This window comes from Lissotriton vulgaris, chromosome 2_1, assembly GCF_964263255.1.
Source record: "Lissotriton vulgaris chromosome 2_1, aLisVul1.2, whole genome shotgun sequence".
NCBI lineage: Eukaryota > Metazoa > Chordata > Amphibia > Caudata > Salamandridae > Lissotriton > Lissotriton vulgaris.
In genome coordinates this window covers 815,683,197-815,701,001 of record NC_141687.1, presented here as the reverse complement: position 1 = coordinate 815,701,001, position 17,805 = coordinate 815,683,197, and the positions used below count along the sequence as shown (strand labels likewise).

Genomic DNA, 17,805 nt, shown 5'->3' with positions numbered 1-17,805 from the left:
CGTCCCTACCCTCCCCAACTTCCTACGAATACATCTGCCTCGATATCATCAGTGATGGCAAACCGATATGCTCTCTCCATGGCATTTACCACCCTCCCAGAGACCACCTCATCTTCGCCCAACAAATGATGGACCTGATTTCAACCAACGCAGGACGACAGCTCACCCAAATATACCTGGGTGACTTCAACCTCCATTGGAACGACCTTAACGATGCGGTGGTAAATAGTCTTAAAAGCTTCCTCAGCGCACTGGACCTCACACAATTATGCAACAGCCCGACCCACGAGAAAGGCTCTATCCTCGACCTTATCATCGCCAAAGAGGGCGCTACTCAACTTGAGACTATTCAACCCTGTGACTGGTCAGACCATCATATTGTTACATTTCACATCAATGAAAAAGTCAAACTCAACTCGGTTCAACCCACCAGACCTAAAGTCTGGAAAAGAGACCTGAAAAAACTCAACCCATTATCCTTACCCCCGAACAGTCGCGGCCTCCTACTCCCCCCTGCTGGCGTTACAGATGTCCAATCCCTGACTGACCACTATCTGAGCGCCGTGACCTCAATAATTAATGAGGCTGCTCCCATGCTGCTAAAAAGAGTCTCCGCTAAAATCTCCAACCCATGGTACGACGGGAGTCTCAATGAAGATAGACGAGCCATGAGATTGGCAGAGCGCACCTGGAGGTCAGCTCCCTCTGCACTACACCTGAAAACCCTGAAGAAAAAGAGAAACGCCTACTTCAGGAAAATAAAGCGCTCAAAAGCAAACTTCTTCAGCCTCCAGCTCGACCAAGCAAAAAATCGCCCTAGAAAACTCTTTGAGTTAATCAGAACACAAGCCAAGGAACAGCCCCAACCTCTCAGTACCTTGCACGAAGCACCCTCCTGTGAAGACTTCGCCACCTTCTTTACCCAAAAAACTGACAACATAAAGAATGATCTCCGCGCTGATGCAATACTCCACAACACACTCAACTGCATAACACCCACCGAACCTAAAAACAATGCAACATGGTCAACCTTTGAAACCTACTCCGAAGAAGAAATAGGCAAACTGCTCAACACCTTGAAACCTTCCAATCACCTCACGGATCCCCTCCCTGCTAACGCTGTCAAAGATTTCATGCCACTGCTCCTTCCTCTCTGGACTAAAATCATCAACAGCTCGCTCCAAGAAGGAACCATCCCTGACTCCCTCAAAGTTGGACAAGTCACACCTTTGCTAAAGAAACCTACTGCCGACCCATCCGACCTAAACAACTACCGTCCCATTACCAATATTCCCACTCTCGCCAAATTATTGGAAAAATGCGTTCAACTACAACTGACTAAACATATCGAACTGTTTGATCTCCTCAACCCGCATCAATCAGGCTTCCGAGCAGGACACAGCACTGAAACTGCTATGACTCACATAATTGACGACGCCCTTCAAATCCTAGATCAAGGTGATACCTGCCTCCTCATCCTGCTTGATCTCTCTTCGGCATTCGACACCGTCAAACATGAGAAGTTACTCGATCTTCTGAGCACAAGAATGGGTCTTTCTGGGACTGTTCTCAAGTGGTTCACCTCCTTTTTACACAACAGGTCGCAGAAATTCAAGAGTAACAACCTGATGTCCTCTCCAATACCTGTGTCGTTAGGCGTCCCCCAAGGATCTTCCCTATCACCAACCCTGTTCAACCTAGTTATGGAACCTCTCACCACCTTGCTTCAAGCATCCAATGTACTTTTTCACATGTACGCAGATGACACCCAACTATATCTCAAATTACAATCCCCCAACGACATTTTACTACTGAACTCTACGATTAGAAGCACACAATCCTGGCTTGCTGATAATCACCTCAAACTCAATGCTCTGAAAACAGAATTCCTGCTGATCACACCTCCCGCGAAGATCCCCATCACGCAAACCTGGCTTAAACAGTTAACGGCACTCAATGTCCAACCCATCATAGTGGACTCAGCGAAATCTTTAGGCATAACCCTCGACTCCAAACTTAACATGCAGCATCATATCAGCAAGGCTACTAAGGGAGCGAACTTCCAAATCAATACACTGAGGAAACTTAAACCCTTCCTACCAGCCAAAGACTTCCAAACTGCAGTACAAGCTCTAGTAATCCCACGAATTGAATACGGCAGCACCGCCCTCTGCGGTCTCCCGTTAACCAGCACTGCACCACTAAGAGCCTCTCTAAACGCTGCAGCCAGACTCAACACTGGATCAAAAAAACACTCGCACATCACCCCTGATTTGAAAACACTGGACTGGCTGCCTTTTGAAGCTAGAATACATTTGAAAATCGCCTGCATGACACACAAGGCTCTACATCTGAGCTCTCCCGGATATCTCACTCAGAAGCTGTCAATCTCTGGCGGCTCTAGAATCACTAGAGGCACAGACAATCTTCTGCTAAAACCTCGAAGATTCCGGAAGGCAAAAACATATAAACGCTCTTTCTCAGGAATGGCACCCAGGATCTGGAACTCACTCCCTCCTGAAACCAGACTCATCTCCTCCTTCACACTTTTTAAGAAGGAAGTAAAAGCTATTTTTATGGCCAAATACACTTGACCTATTAGCGTGGATTTGGAAAGACCCTACTCCGGCCTGTATTACTCTGTTCGAACTCTAGGACTATGTATTTCACCTGAATTATTGTCGCTACTAACTATCTACGCACACATTTAACTCGCTGTTCGAACTCTATGACTATGTATCCCACCTGGATTATTGATGCTACTGACTATCTATGCACACATTTAACTGTTATATTTGTATTATTGATGTGCTGTACTACTTATGTGTAACCCCACTCTCTTGCTGGCATTCCCAGCCGTGTAAAGCGCTCTGATATCTGCAAAGATCCTGTTCGCGCTATATAAAACTTTCAAAATAAAATAAAATAAAGCAAAGACATGATGTGAGTCTGCCTTTAAAGCTGACCTTCCATTAGTGACACTGTCACTTTTACGCTGTGGTAATAAGCAAACAGGACCAGTTTTGAGGTACCTGCCATTGGGGGTTGTGAGAAATTGGGTTTTCTGTTGACTGGGGTGTGGGCCCTGGTCAAACAGCAACCACAATCCTTGTCAGGGTGAGGCACCAGCAAATCTCAAATTAACCTTGCTACAGAGCAGTCAGGCTTAACTTAAAGGCAATGTGTAAAATATGTGTGCATTATTTCAAACAGTAAAACTGTGAAAACACCACACAAAATGATCCCACACCAATTTAGAAAAACAGAGCAGAATTTGATAGATTAAACAAGATCAAAACAACAAAAATCAATCAGTAGAACTGGGGATATGAATCTTTAAAGAATAAAGTGACTGTAGTGACAAAAAACACAAAGTGCTAACTTGGGGTATCTGGACTGGGTCAAAGTCAGAAGCTCAGACTGACTGCGATGGAGCACAAGTTGAATACAGTCCCAGGTTAGTCTTGCTGAAGGTTTACCTTCTCAAGTTCGTGCGAAGAGTTCCTTCCGTTCATGTGCAGAGGGCCTCAAGCAGCAGGGAGAGCATCGCAGGATACTGTTGGCAAAGCACATGGAACCGGCTGGCATCGAAGCCGGACATTGCAGGGTCTTCGCGGTGGCGGTTTCTGCAATCAGTCTTTGCTTCAATGCAATGAATCATGCTGATGAAGCTTTGCCATGTTTTGCAGTGTGAGCAATGAGGTTTCGGTGCGAATGTGCCTGTGAGCCATACTTAGGGTCCAACACCTGAGAGACACCAGTTGGGGGTTAGGAATTCACTGCAGCTGGGTCCAGGGGCTGGTTAAGGATGTTGAGGAGCGTTTTATGTCCTTAAGGCTCAGATTAGGAGGCTAGAATACTAACCCTTGGAGTCACTTTGGGGTCCTGGGTTTAAGATGAAGTTGCTGGTCCAGTTCTCCTTCCCCAGGGAACAGGGCAACAGGCAGCAGGCCAGCAGAGCAGGCCAGCAATTCATTTTGAGCAGCAATCCATCAGAGTGGCCATCATTGTAGCAGCACAGCAATCCTTCTTCCTGGCAGAGTATCCATAAGTCCAGGAGTGTACTTAAGTCCAGTATTTATACCCAGATGTGCATTTGAAGGGTGGGAAAAAGCTTCTAGAAGTTTCCCCCTAACTCCCCAAGGCTTCCTGCCATCTCTGTCATGGCTCCAGACTAACTACAGGGGGATTGCCGCTCTTTGTGTGGAGGCAGGACACAGCCTACTCAAATGTAAGGGGCTGTTCTCAGCTCCGTCATCCCATCCTGCTAGTGATGGCCCATCCAGTCGCACCTAACTTCCCTATTGTGTTCACAACAGGACACACACTTCTTTTTAAATGCAATGCCCTCCGCCCGCTAGGCTGTCCAGGGCTTACCATAGGGGTGACATATATGTATTAAAAAGGAAGGTTTGGGTCTGACAGGTTTATTTTATGCATAAACTATTAAATCAAGCACTCGAATTTTGGGTTTTCAATAAATTTATACAGTTTTTTTGTGTGAGGTTTATTTTGCCAGACCAAAATGGCTGTTTAAATCTGCACACACAAAGGGCGCAATGGCAGGCCTGAAATATGTTTTAAGGGCTACTTTAGTAGGTGGGGCAATCAGTGCTGCAGACCTATAGTAGAATTTAATGTACATGCCATGGGCATATGTAGTGCTACTTTCCTAGGGATTTATAAGTAAATTAAATATTACAATGGGGTATAAGCAGTGTTACCATGCTTAGAGAAGAAAGCAGAAGCACTTTAGCACTGGTTAGCAGTGATAAAGTGGTGCACAGAGTCCCAAGGCCAACAAAAACGAATTGAGGCGGACACATTGGACAAATGAATCAGCAGGCCTGGATGCAAATTACTTTTAATATAGGCCTGAAGAAGGGGTAAAGAGTACTACTTAAACATTGAATATGTGCCTTGGTTCCCACAGAAAATCTCTTGAAAGTTTGGGAACAATAGAAGCACTCATAAAGAACTTATTCAACTTTTAGAAAAGTTGGGCTTAGTACTTCTTGGACCTCCAGTGTTGGGACTTGAAACATTTTGCCCAGAGCTATGTGCCAAGTCTTCCCCACAAAGGTTCAACCTTGTTGGGCAAGATTTCTTGGTTTGTCTGACTCGCCACTTATCGTAGCAAAAAGAAACGTTCCAGTTGGACCATGGTACCCAAACATCTGGAGCCCTGCCATGCCATGCCTCTCGGCCGTGCCTTGCTGAAACATTTTGGCACCTGTAAAGTGACTAAGTCTGTCCACATAGCACAAGAGAGGAAACAGACAGCAAAGTAAACCCCAGCAGCGAGATGACTTGGGTTGCTGCAGTTTTTTGTTTGTCCTTGCCATTGCTTTTGGCAACAACATTTAAAGCTTCTGTGAGACCCCAGATTTGATTTCCCAACCTTCTGGGGTCCTTAGAAGCCACAAAATGTTTCCTTGCCTTCTGTGAACAATCTGCTTAACTCTACCCGACTCACCTTCCTTAAATGTCTGCTTGATTAGCTGCTTAGGACCCAGTCACCAATGCCTCATAGTCTGACATTGACTTTAGTCTTCCCCATTGCTTTCTCTGGATTATTAGTTTTTTCCCTCCATAATTCTTAGCTACTGATCCTATGTATCAATTTTTACTAAGTTGTTTTTGGAATTGTCTGTTAATTTTCTTTAATTTGATGTTGTGATGTGGCTAGTAACTTATTGCACATACAATTTCTCCAAGGGAAGCCTGTCTCATTGAGTCATAGGTACCATAGGGAGGCTTAGGATTCTTCACTGAACCCTGCTTTTTACTTATTGGGCACTGTATTATATCACTTTGTGTAAGCTCAACCGATGCACTCTTCTCTAGTCAATATCCCAATTTATTTTACAGTTTTATTCCCTTCGATTCTTAATACTGGATAATACATATACATACATTTAAGTAGAAATGTTATGTGGTGGTTACCAGAATTACTGGAAAAAGTAGCAGAATCTACAATCCTCCAAGTTGAGCTGTTTTTCGTTCTGTTTTTGAATGATCCTATGATAATGTCCTTTCTTGATAAATGTACACATAACATTCAGTAGAATCAGTCCAGCTTCCATGATTTCAAACAAAAAATCTTTTGAACTGAATTCTTGGAAGAGAGTCAGAATGTAGAAGATACACTTATAATTGAGAGGCTTTCTTAGGAAATGGAGGACGATTTAAGGAGAAGTAATTCAGTTGTCTGAGCTTTATAAACGTATACGTTTGCTATTCCTAATTATGATGAAAATACGTTGTGAATACAGAGAACTAAAATCAGTTTGTTCCTAATTCTGAGGGACGCATAGTTAAATGAAACCGTTTCTGCATTTGCTTCAGTCACTAATTATTGGTAGGTAAATTAGGTGTGACTAACTTTTGAGAATGTTGGTAACTACAGAAAGAGCTATGAATGACAATGTGGGTATCAACCACCTTCCCAATGGTGACCCTCAACCAATACCCATGTCCTTTACCCCAAAGTCTACTGTTGCAACTTCAAAATATCTGCTATGCTTCCCGATTCTCTCCAAATTATGTGCACTGTGCAGTTGGAAAGGCCTCCAATTTATCATTCTTTGAACCAGAAGTTGGAACTTTCGACAGCAGGGCCAACCTATTGTTCACCTGTTTTTGACCAGTGGTTCCTACGTTCATAACTATACATGACAAGAATAAACAAAGTTCGATTTTTGCTGGTATCTTCTATTATCCTCACTCAGTTCGAGGACAAAAATGCATGGAAAGTTAAACTTGTTTTTTTCTTTAATTTAGAGTTTGACAAAGAAGATGGACAATATAAAAACGAACGTATCTGCAAGCAAGCAAAAGGAGGCCAGTGATAAGGATGTCATTGTTCAACAGTCAGTGACCGATTTACAGACTCAACTCCATGAATTTGTAAGAGGTGTGGAAGAATATAAGAAGAATTTGGATATGACAGAGAATCTACAGCGGCTAACAGAAGAGGTACATATGAACATTTATATTTTATACACTTTCTAGATAAAGTAGTCTGGGGCTTTGGGTGTTTTCCTTGTGAAGGCTGTTTGGGATACTGGTTTGTCATATGTTCAGAACATGTTAGTAAGCAGAAACACACACTTCTTTGTGGTATCTAACACTGAATAATTCCTGGAGCTCAATGGAAATTGTGTCTGCCCTTTCCAACCCGCACTCTCTGTGCTGGCTGTAGTAAATAACCTAGGGGCATATTACCAAGGGCATTATCGCCGCATTAGCAGGACTTTTTCCCGCTAATGCGGCGATAATTTTATCGCCCTATTACCAAGCTGTCGCTAACACCAGTTAGCGACAGCTTGTAGGCGATAGCGGGCATTTAGGGGCCCACTTTGCATGTCAGCGATAATTATCGCTAATGACATGCAAAGTGGGCGTGCCAAGATGTTAGCGACTGAAAACAGTCGCTAACATCTCTAACTCCTATTAGCAACTTTTGGAAATATTCACGCTAAGCGCGAATATCTCCAAAACCTAACGCCTGCTAAAAGCAGTTCTTAGCCATGTTATCCAATGGAAGGTGGATAACATGGCTAAGAGCATTGTCACGATAATGCATGAATATCGCTGATTTTTCAGCGATATTCATGCATTTCGCAGGATTTTTACCGCTTTTGAGATAAACCTTGATAATATCAAGGTATCTCAGCGGTAAAAATCCTCGGTGTGCGGCGATATTTTTTTCCCGCTAACCAAGCAATAGCGATAATTATCGCTATTGCTTGGTAATATGCCCCCTAGTGAGGTAGCTGTGTTGCCTGTGGTCTGTGGGAAGAGGCATGGATTTGGGCATAGATCTAGTAGGCAGCAGCCAGGAGATGCTCAAGCTTTTCCGGTAGGGGCATGTAGGCACTTCTGCAGTCCTTACCGGTATATGTGGAACTGATGCAACTCAAGGGCTAGTGCCATCCACCTGCACTGGGGGCATCAGGCATAATGTTGCATTAGCAGCAATTGTTAGTAGCTGAGGAGACGACCCGGGCAGAGCAGTGATGTGTACTCTGCTTTCTGGTGCTGAAGATTAACATTTTTAGGTATTGTGCTGTCTCCACGAGACATGCTGTATTTAGGATATGGGCTTTAAAAACTCCTCCCATTTTCAAGCACTGTCCCGGTTACATGTGTTGTTACTTAGAGCTTGTGAGCACTATTTCTTTCTTTAAGCTGAAGCACTGGAGACCATTGTTCATGGTTTACAGAGCTATGTTGTTCCCTATTACAACAAAAAATCAGCATTAGGGGCCCATACATCAGTCAGGGCAGGAGTGCTTGTCCATCTCTTTGTGAGGGACTTTTTCTTCCCAACAAGAAGAAATTAGTTTAATGACTATGATCTGTAACCAATCAGAACATTGCAACCGAACCCCTTTTCCTCAGCACAGTTGTAGTATTTTGAAGAAATAACAAGTGGCTAGTTTTCACTGTACAATGACTGATATGATCTGCAGGAATGATCTGTTTGGGACATACGTTCCAAAACACCTTTATAAAAGAAAAAAAAAACATCTGCTAGACGACCAGCAATGTCATGCACACTTACGTTTGAGCAGGTGCGGCCATTATAGGTAAGAGCTGTGGGGCAGGGTGGGGGGATTCAACAGACAATGAAGAGAGAAAATTTTAATAAATAATTAATTTTCCCTCTGCATCGTCTGTCAAATCCACCCCACCCTGCTCTTACCTGCACGGGCCGCTCCTGCATTTGTGACAGAAAGCCCACACAGTGGGCTAATAACATACTCCACCTATAAGAACATTTTGTTGTAAAATAGGTAACAATGGCCTATGACACTAGCAATTCCACATACATGCCGATGGCACACATGATTTGAAAAGGAACATTGTGCCTCACACTACCCATCCCATGTGACCAGAGGGACCTTTCACATATCCAGTGGTCATGATGAACATAAGTTCTGCCAGGAGAATCCAGGAGTTTAATCCTATTCAGACGCCTGGGACAAAATCAGCAACCACAGAGAGGTCACTGACTCACAGTGAATCACGAACATATAAAACCTGGTAAATAACGTTCAAGCCATGTCAGCAAATAATCTTATTGTATACTCACGATTCAACAGAACAATGATTGAAAATGAAGGCCCATATTGATAATTGTGTTGTGTCATCCTTGTGTCGAATCAATCAAGCCACGCAAGGCCACCTTGCTTAGCCCTGAATTGCTTGATAAAGCTGAAGTAATGCAAGGCAGCGCAAATCACTGCCTTGTTTTACTCTGCCCCAGGGAAGCATTCCATAGGTGAACAGTTGGTGTTCCCAAACATCCACCCATGGATTTTGGCGCATTCCCAGATTTACTACTAGTGGTAGACCTGGGAATGCCTCAAAAGACCACACCTTCCGGGGGGGGCGTAACGAGGAGAAATTCCTCCTCTGTTTTTACTTTTTATAGCTGTGCTGCCTTTTGCAGCATACCTAGAAAGAGGGACATGCCTCTCCGAGGTGTCCCTTTCTGCACAAAAACAATCCTACATTCAAAGCAAGCACCCCATTTGACCATGGTGCAAGGGTGACTGCGTTGGTGGTAGACAGACGAATGTGCACTACTGCATGGAAAGGACAGTAATATGCCATATGATATTAGATACAGCACATTCCTGCCCTTTACCTTTCATTCAGTGCAACAAGGTTGACATGCTGCACTGTGCTGCCTGAAAGTATGATAAATATGCCCCCAAACATCAAGTAGAACAGATCCACTGAGGAACCAAAGGTAAGCATAAGACAAACCATCTCAAAGTATGTTTCCAAGTAAGCACAAGCCATCTGCCAAATCCTCCTCCTGTATGATAGCCTAGCATGAGTTTGGTTAGATTACCACTATTAAACATTTTAGTAAAGTAGCAACACGATTCAGCCATTCTGCATAAGTATATTTTTGTGAGGATGGACCTCGCTTTTGCCTTCTGGTAGTGTAAATCGATGCATAAATCACCAACATAAAATAGCATTTGATTCAGGAGAAAGTTTCAAGGAAACGTCTTCATTCACATATACCATAACGCTGATTTATAATATGGATGTCGAATATTTCTTCTTTCTGCGGGCAAGGGTTTGCAAAGTTCATAATTTTCATCCATCCTTGATTTGCAAAGTTTTTATTTGGTTATCCTCAACTAAGATCCGTTGTTTACGCCATGCAAGACACTTTTCACTACTCCGTGAAATATTTTTATTCTAATTAAACCAAGTTAGGGTGAAAAGTATTTTTATCTGCATGTTTACCTTTCACACACCTTTCCTATGAGCACTAACAGTGTACAGCAGGATGCGTTTTTCTACGAAGTCTATCATGTTAGGCAAAGTCATTTTATTATTGTTTTTTTTAGTTTAAACAAAGAAGTTTATTTCAGAAAAGATGCAACAAAGTACAAACAATCAAATAAAGTATCCAAAAGTCAATTAACAATAAATGAACTAATGTCATAGTTATAGAAAGAGAAAATAAGAAAAAGCAACGTAGTTGGATATATAATAAGGGGTTTACAATAATTGTGAAAAAGGAAGGCGGAAGAAAAAGGGAGATAATACTTTTATAATATGACTAAATATACAATATGAGGGCTTAATGCAACATAAAGGATATCATTACTTAATGAATAACAGCTGTAAAATAGATGTAAATATAACAGAAAAAATAAAGGAGTTAAATAAATAAGTACACAAGTAGATGAATAAATAATATATCAATAAAAACCAATTGTGGTGTTTTGGGGACTTCTTCCAAAGAAGGATAATGTTGGGTAAACTTTTGTGCAGAGGCATCCAGGAAAATAGTCACAGGGGACCATATGTGTTCTCTTTTCAAGAGCAAAGACATGGGAGAGACATAAGCACGATCTAGTCGATGGTTGTAACAAACGCTATACCACCAAGCTTGAAAAGAAAGTTGTTCGGATTGTTTTCAATTTTTTGTCATCTGTTGAAAAGCAATTGTAATTAATAAATCCACAACATCAGTAATAGAAGAGAGAGTTTGCCAGTGATCAGATAGTATACCCAGAAAAATAACAATAGTGGAAAAAGAAAAATTAGCATGAAAGATGGCATTAATTTGGGGCCATACTTTCAACCAAAATTGATGTGTGGGGGGACAAGTAAAAAGCATGTGGTGTAAATCAGCGTGTGAAGTGTTACATGACCAACAATATGAGGAAAGTGTGGGATTGAATTTGTATAGGGGCATTGGAGTAAACATAAGTCTGTTGTATATAAAGAAAAGTGTTTGTGTTATGCTAGTTGTGAACTTTTATGGAGTTTTAGCCGTAACTTACCCCAAAAGTAGTGGACCATGAAACGTGGAATTCATGTTCCCATTGAAGTTCTATATTAGTTTTAGCTCTATGTTCAGGAGGTGTAGTAAGGAATGTGTAAATACATGAAGCACTAGACTGGGCACTTAGAATGGGGAGAATATTACTATGAGGCATTGAGGAAGATGGTGTAGAAGATATATAAGATATGGAGGAGGCTATATTTTGGATCAGGGACTTATATTTGGTAGAGAATGATTTTGGTAATTTACAGAGTGATTGTGCATCAGGCAAAGAAAGAAAAGAATCATTTGAGTATAGTTGATGGATCCAGAGTAGACCCCTATCTCGCCGGGCCTTGCAGAAGATGGGTTTGTTTTTCATTTTAAGAAGGTGGTTGTGCCAAAATGGAGGAATTAAGAAATCAGGAATGAATTAAATAGCTTAGGAAGTGTTATGAATAGGTGAGGACAATAAGTGTCTTGTGAGTGAAGGTAAGTTATTCTTTGAAGGAGAAGGGCGATAAGAAAGAATGCTCAAGATCTTTCCACAACGGAAAGAGGTTGGAGTCAGTTTGGATTAAGGCTTTAGAACGTTGTTAATTTAGGGCGTTTAAGCATAAGTAGAGATATACGTGATTTCTTTTTATTCTGTAAAAAAACTGATAGAATAGAGTTAATTTTTTGGAAAAAATATGCAGGAAAGTTGAGAGCGGTAGTTGAGATCATATACAAATTACAGGAGCAAGCATAATTTTAATTGTGTCAAGTCTGCCCCACCAAGATAAATATAGAGGGTGCCATTTAGAAATAAAAGTAGATAATGTAGAAAGAATATGAGTCATATTTAGAGATATTTTGTTGAATAGAGGGGGCAAACCAGAGACCTGAATATTTTTTTTTTTGCGAATTCCGTGAAAAATGAGCAGAAGCAAAGTCTTGTTTAAAGCATAAAATAGTAAGAGGTAAAACTTCACATTTATCATGATTCAATTTATAACCACAAATTAAAGAGAAGGTATTAACCTCAGCATTGAAAGCTGGAACAGATTTTTCTGGTTTAGATAAGTACAAAAGAATATCATCTGTATAGACACTCCTTTTAATATGAAGATTACCATGCTGAAAGACATATATGTTAGGATTTTGTTTGATTTTTGCAATAAAAGGTTCTAATGTAAGAATAAAAAGAAGGGGGGATAAAGGACATCCTTGGCGAACACCTCTTTGCAATGCGAATGGTTTAGAAATGGAACCATTGGTAAAGATAGAAGCTTTGGGAGAAGTATATAATGAAGAAATATAAGAAATAAATTTGCGTCCAAAGCAAAACCATGATAGTGTATGAAAAATAAACAACCAATCTATACGGTCAAAAGCTTTTTCCGCATCTAAAGAGATGGCTGCAATAAGAATGGGAATATTTATTAGATTTGCGTAGAATATTAAAGAAAATCCTGGTATTGTCAATAATATTCTGTCCTTTACTGAAGCCAGGTTGTTCTTTGCAAATAATGGATTGTTAAAAAAGGTTCCAGGTGAAAAGCAAGCATTTTGGCATATAGTTTGTAGTCGGAATTAACTAGTGATATTGGTCTATAGTTTTTGCACAAATGGGGGTCTCGTCCTTCTTTAGAGATAAGGCAAATAAGAGCATCTTCAGAAGTACCACTGGAAGACTTGGAGGAAATAAACTGCGAGAAGAAAGAAAGAAGGTAAAGAAGGGATTTAGCAAAGTAGAAAAAAACTCTACAGGGAATCCATCAGGACCAGGGGCCTTCCCTGTTTTGAGAATTTATCTGCAGGGAATTGTTTTTGTATTGAGGCAAGATAATTTTGTATGTTCAAAGACTCTGGTATAAGTTCAGGAGTATAGAGAGAAGAATAATATTTTTTTAATTCCTCTAAAATCTACAACTTTTTTGTTGCTAGAGAGGAAGAAGAGTTTAAAATATAATCAATATTGGCACGATCTGTTTTGTTTGTTAGATATGAGGCAAGAAGTTTGCCTGCTTTGTTTTGGCTGCCATAGTAACTAGCACTACCCAGAAGAAGATAAGCAGAAGCATTATCTGTGGATAACTTATTATATGTAAACGTTTCTTTACATAGATTATCAAGATCAGCTTTAGAATTAGATTTTGTATAAAGTGACTCTAGCAACTTAATAGTTTTAAGAATCTCATTTGCTTTTTAGGAATTATGACGTTTCTTTTTGGCAAGGTAAGAAATATTAAAGTCTCTGGCTGTAGCTTTAAAAGAATCCCAAACAGTAGAGAAAGTTCAAACAGAAGATATGTTGTGTTTAAAGGAATCAGTAATAAAGTACTCAAAAGATAAAGTGAAAGATTGATTGGCTAACAAAGATGAATTGAAATGCCATCTTCTACCAGTGACATTAATTGGAAGCAGTTCTAGGTTTAGTAATACAGGGCATGGTCAGAAATCAATATAGAATAAATATCTGCCTGTAATAAGGATTGTGTTAATGCTTTGGATACAAATAAATAGTATACGTGATTGTGAAAGATGAGTGGGCAAGAAAAAAGTGTACTCATGGAGTTGTGGATGACAGAATCTCCAAGAGTCAACAAGAGATCTGTGGGAAATGAGAGTGGTAAAGTGTCGATGCATTGGAGAGGGAACAAAAGGAGCCTCAGAAACATGATCAATATATGGGTCAACAATAAGGTTACAATTCCCACCAAAAATAACATGTGGAGTAGAAGAAGACATCAAGAGAGTAGAAATATGTAGCCAAAAGTTACCATCAAGTTTAGTAGGAGCATACACATTAAACAAAGTGATAGGAATATAATTGACTTTAAGGTGAACAATTCACCAACGACCATCATCATCTGAGTCTTGGGAAAGAAGGGAGACTTTAAGTCTCTTGTGAGAAAGAATCTTGGTCCCATTCCGTTTGCTAGTACCCATTGTCGCTTGAGTTTAAGGACTTCTGACAAAATTAGGGATTCTTGTAAAAACACAATATCTGATTTAAGAGCAGATAAATGAGTAAGTACCCTTTGCCTTTCAATAGGAGTAACCAAACCTTTAACATTCCATGAAACAACACGTAATGTCATTAATCAACTATACAGAATAAGAATTTGCAAATTATTACCGCATAACATGGATGTAATAAATAGGTTGCAACATTTAAAGAAGCGAAGAAGAAGCACTCTAAGAGAAAGGAGCTAGAATATGAAGTTAAAGATTTTGGCATATAAAAAAGAAAGAAGAGAGAGAAAGGAAAGAGAGAAACTGAGGAAAAAGAGAGGGAAAAAGATAGACAGAATACCAAAACTCAAACATGTGTGGAGGGTGTTGAGGCCACAAAGAGAAGACAAACAACCAGTGATGAGACTCCGGGAGAGACCACGAGGAGGCATCAGTTCAAATGGACTACACAAGAGTGGATGGGTCAGGGAGACGAAACCTAGTGGAAAGAAACATAAGGAAAATTAGACACTCAAAAGATGAAATAGAGGCAAATTTGCTAACTTACAATCAACAATTAGTATGGAGAGAAAATGATTAAGTGGAAGATGATCTTGTAAATTCCATGGAGTCCTCTCTACAGCTATCAAGAAATTGTTGGAGCAAGGCCGGATCATCGTAGGTAGTTGCTTTGTTCTTATAAGTCACTTTAAAGAAGCACGGACGAAGCAGACCAAATTTGGCATTCAAATTTACTAGTTCTGGGCGCATAGATAAGAAACTTTTCTGCTTATCTGCTGTGGTCATCGCATAGTTTTGTGAAAAGAATAACTTGGATCCTTGCCAAAATATACGTTGTTTAACTTTTGCTGTGTGTAAGACTTTTAACAAATCTGTGTATTCCAAAACACAGAGAATGACACTTCTCGAATTACGTTGGACAGATGGGTTGTGAGGAGTACGGCAAAGTCTATGTGCTCGCTGTATGTTTAAAGTTGGACTTTCGGGAAATTCAAGAATCTGTGCTATAAAATATTGAAAAAAAGAAATGGGATTGGATCCTTCCAATCCTTCATCCAGATTATAGATGCACAGGTTGTTGCGTCTGCTTTGGTTTTCAAGATTTTCCACTTGCTTTTGTAGCTGTAGGATTTCTGCTTTCATGGAAAGAATTTGTTGAGAGGAGATTTGGAAAGATTCCATCTGACGTTCCTTTGAGTTGATCTTATTATCAAGAGTAGACCACTTAGCTTCTAGGCCCTGTAGGCGTATGTTTGTCTCTTCCATATATGGTTTAAGTGCTCGGATCTCCTCCAGGAGAAGTTCTAAAGATGTTGGTGGTGGAGATATAGTCTGTGAAGGAGGGTCTTTTTCAATCCTTTTGGTAGATGATAAAATCGAAGACGAAGTAGGTACTTTAGGAGAATTTTTCCTATTCGGAATGGAGGAATGTGGAAGAGGAGAAGCAAATGTAGGCAGAGTGGACATTGTCTCTGTGAAGTGGGAAGATGTAGCTTGGTCTAATTCCTACTTGTCACCCTGTAGTACAGAGAAAGGATTTGAAGTAAGAACTGCAGTGGATTTAGTACGTTGAGATGGAGTGGTTGTTGAAGTAGCACCTCTACCTGACTTAATCCTCCCCATAGACATGAATATCACAGTAGTAAAAGGGTGAGTACTGCAAGGTGAAATAGGCAAGAGGTCAATGAAACAGTAGCACTTAAATAGCCAAAAATGAAGGATAAATATATTGATAAGTTCCTGAAGGGCTTTTCACTTTGATATAAGTACACCATTAGCAACGTTGTGAGAGAGTAGCACAACTTGGCCGCCTTGAGACAGAAGAGAAATATTAATAATAGGCATTGAATGATATAATTGGAGCATCTATCGAAGGTAACATTGATACAGAAGTGGCAAAAATATCAATAATTATGGAAAAAGCAGTGTTTGCATAGGCTTACATAAAGGGATGTTCTTTAAGTGAATAAATCTGAATTTATCCTTGCACAGTAAAAAGGAATTTTAAGTAAGCGCAGTCTTGTGTGAGAAACATCTGTTTGAAGGGTTAGGAGTTGCCAGGAATCTTAGGTGGATGTAGAATCGCCATTGAACTAAACTGGAACACTCCCTGTGTCACAGCATGCCTTTGTGTGAAAGAAAAGCAGCATTGCCGATAATTATGTAAAAACAAAATGGCGGCTGCGAATCCAGTCACAGAGACGCGCCGCACATTTTGGTAAAAAAAGCAGAGTTATTGGGCTTACCGCAACTGCAGAGTTATATATCCGAGATTGCTGGATATTCACATACAAAGTCGTTTGTAAGTTGATGGTGAAAGAGGGCTGTCGCCGCCCGTCACTTCAAGAATCCTCGCAGCTCGTAATGGAGCGACATCAAGCAACCACCATCTTCACTGGTGCCAGACCACTCCCCCATTTTATTATTGTTAAATTAACTGGGTAACAATATTTTCAGGTATAGTCATTCTTTCATGCAGAAGTGGTAAAGTAAAAAATATTTGCAAACTTTGGAAAGTTATGAAAGGCTGCAATGAAAAAGAAATGATCTTGTCCACAATTTTGGCGCATCCTGTCCATAAAAGGATTTGTTTGCCCTTGAGGAAGCTCACACAATTTGTTGAAATCGGGAAGCCATGATTAGAACTCTTGCCCAGAAGTGCTGCTTTCTTATTTGCAAATGTGAAATGTAAAAGTTGCCATGGTGATAATAGAGCCCCACGCAACAGGAAACAATCAGAGGTGCATAAAAGATAATATCTGTAGACTTATCATGATTTGTTTTTAAACTACTGAAAAAAGGTACTGTAAAACCATACTCCGACTGGGGTTTACCCACATAAATCACTATTTTCCATAATGTATAGCGCTTTATCCGTATGTTCAACCATTTTTTTAATCACTTCTAGTTTTGGAGCCTAAGGATATTAGAGCTTATGGAGATAAACTGAATAGCGAGCGGAACGAGTGTCTAAAACCTATTTTGTGTATATTTATGACATGTTAAATTATTATAATGAATCATTTTTATTCACTATATGCAAATACTGTCCTAGTTTGATAGAATAGCAAATTTCAGATGTTGCTATTGTCCAACTTGGGAGTATTTGTTTGACCTTGTTTGGAAGCATGAATAGCTCAGGTGATCTGCCATGATTCAAACTGGTAACCAGCAGTTTGAACCCACATCTTTTAGCCCGGTGAGTCAACTACATTGCTGTTACCTGCATTGTTGAGCCGCTACCTATAATACTAATGACACAGGGGTATGAGTAGCGCTGAGTTATCTAAATATTTTGTACTAAAGCACAGAATTTGGGATTTCGTTGAAAATCATCTGGTTGACAGAGGGATAAACAGAGAGGGCAGCAGGTGATAAAGCAAGTCTCAGGACAGAATTGAAAAATGTCAGCTGGGGTGACCATATCTTGCCTCAGAATGGAGGCACCTTGTGAGCCATGGGCCAACAGAGAAGAAAGGTGAGAAGCAGACAGCAATACATACCTGACAGCAGTCTACGTGTTGCTATAGGCGATGGTT

The 17,805-nt window shown here is 40.4% G+C and overlaps 1 protein-coding gene across 1 annotated transcript in view; it reads left to right on the top strand.

Annotated features, from left to right (window-relative positions):
• Positions 1-17,805, top strand: part of CCDC141 (coiled-coil domain containing 141) — a 658,578-nt gene that overhangs the window by 590,258 nt on the left and 50,515 nt on the right. The window contains exon 19 of the mRNA XM_086956207.1: positions 6,784-6,978. Coding sequence (XP_086812333.1) covers positions 6,784-6,978 — 195 coding nt within the window. The remainder of the gene's footprint in view (positions 1-6,783; positions 6,979-17,805) is intronic.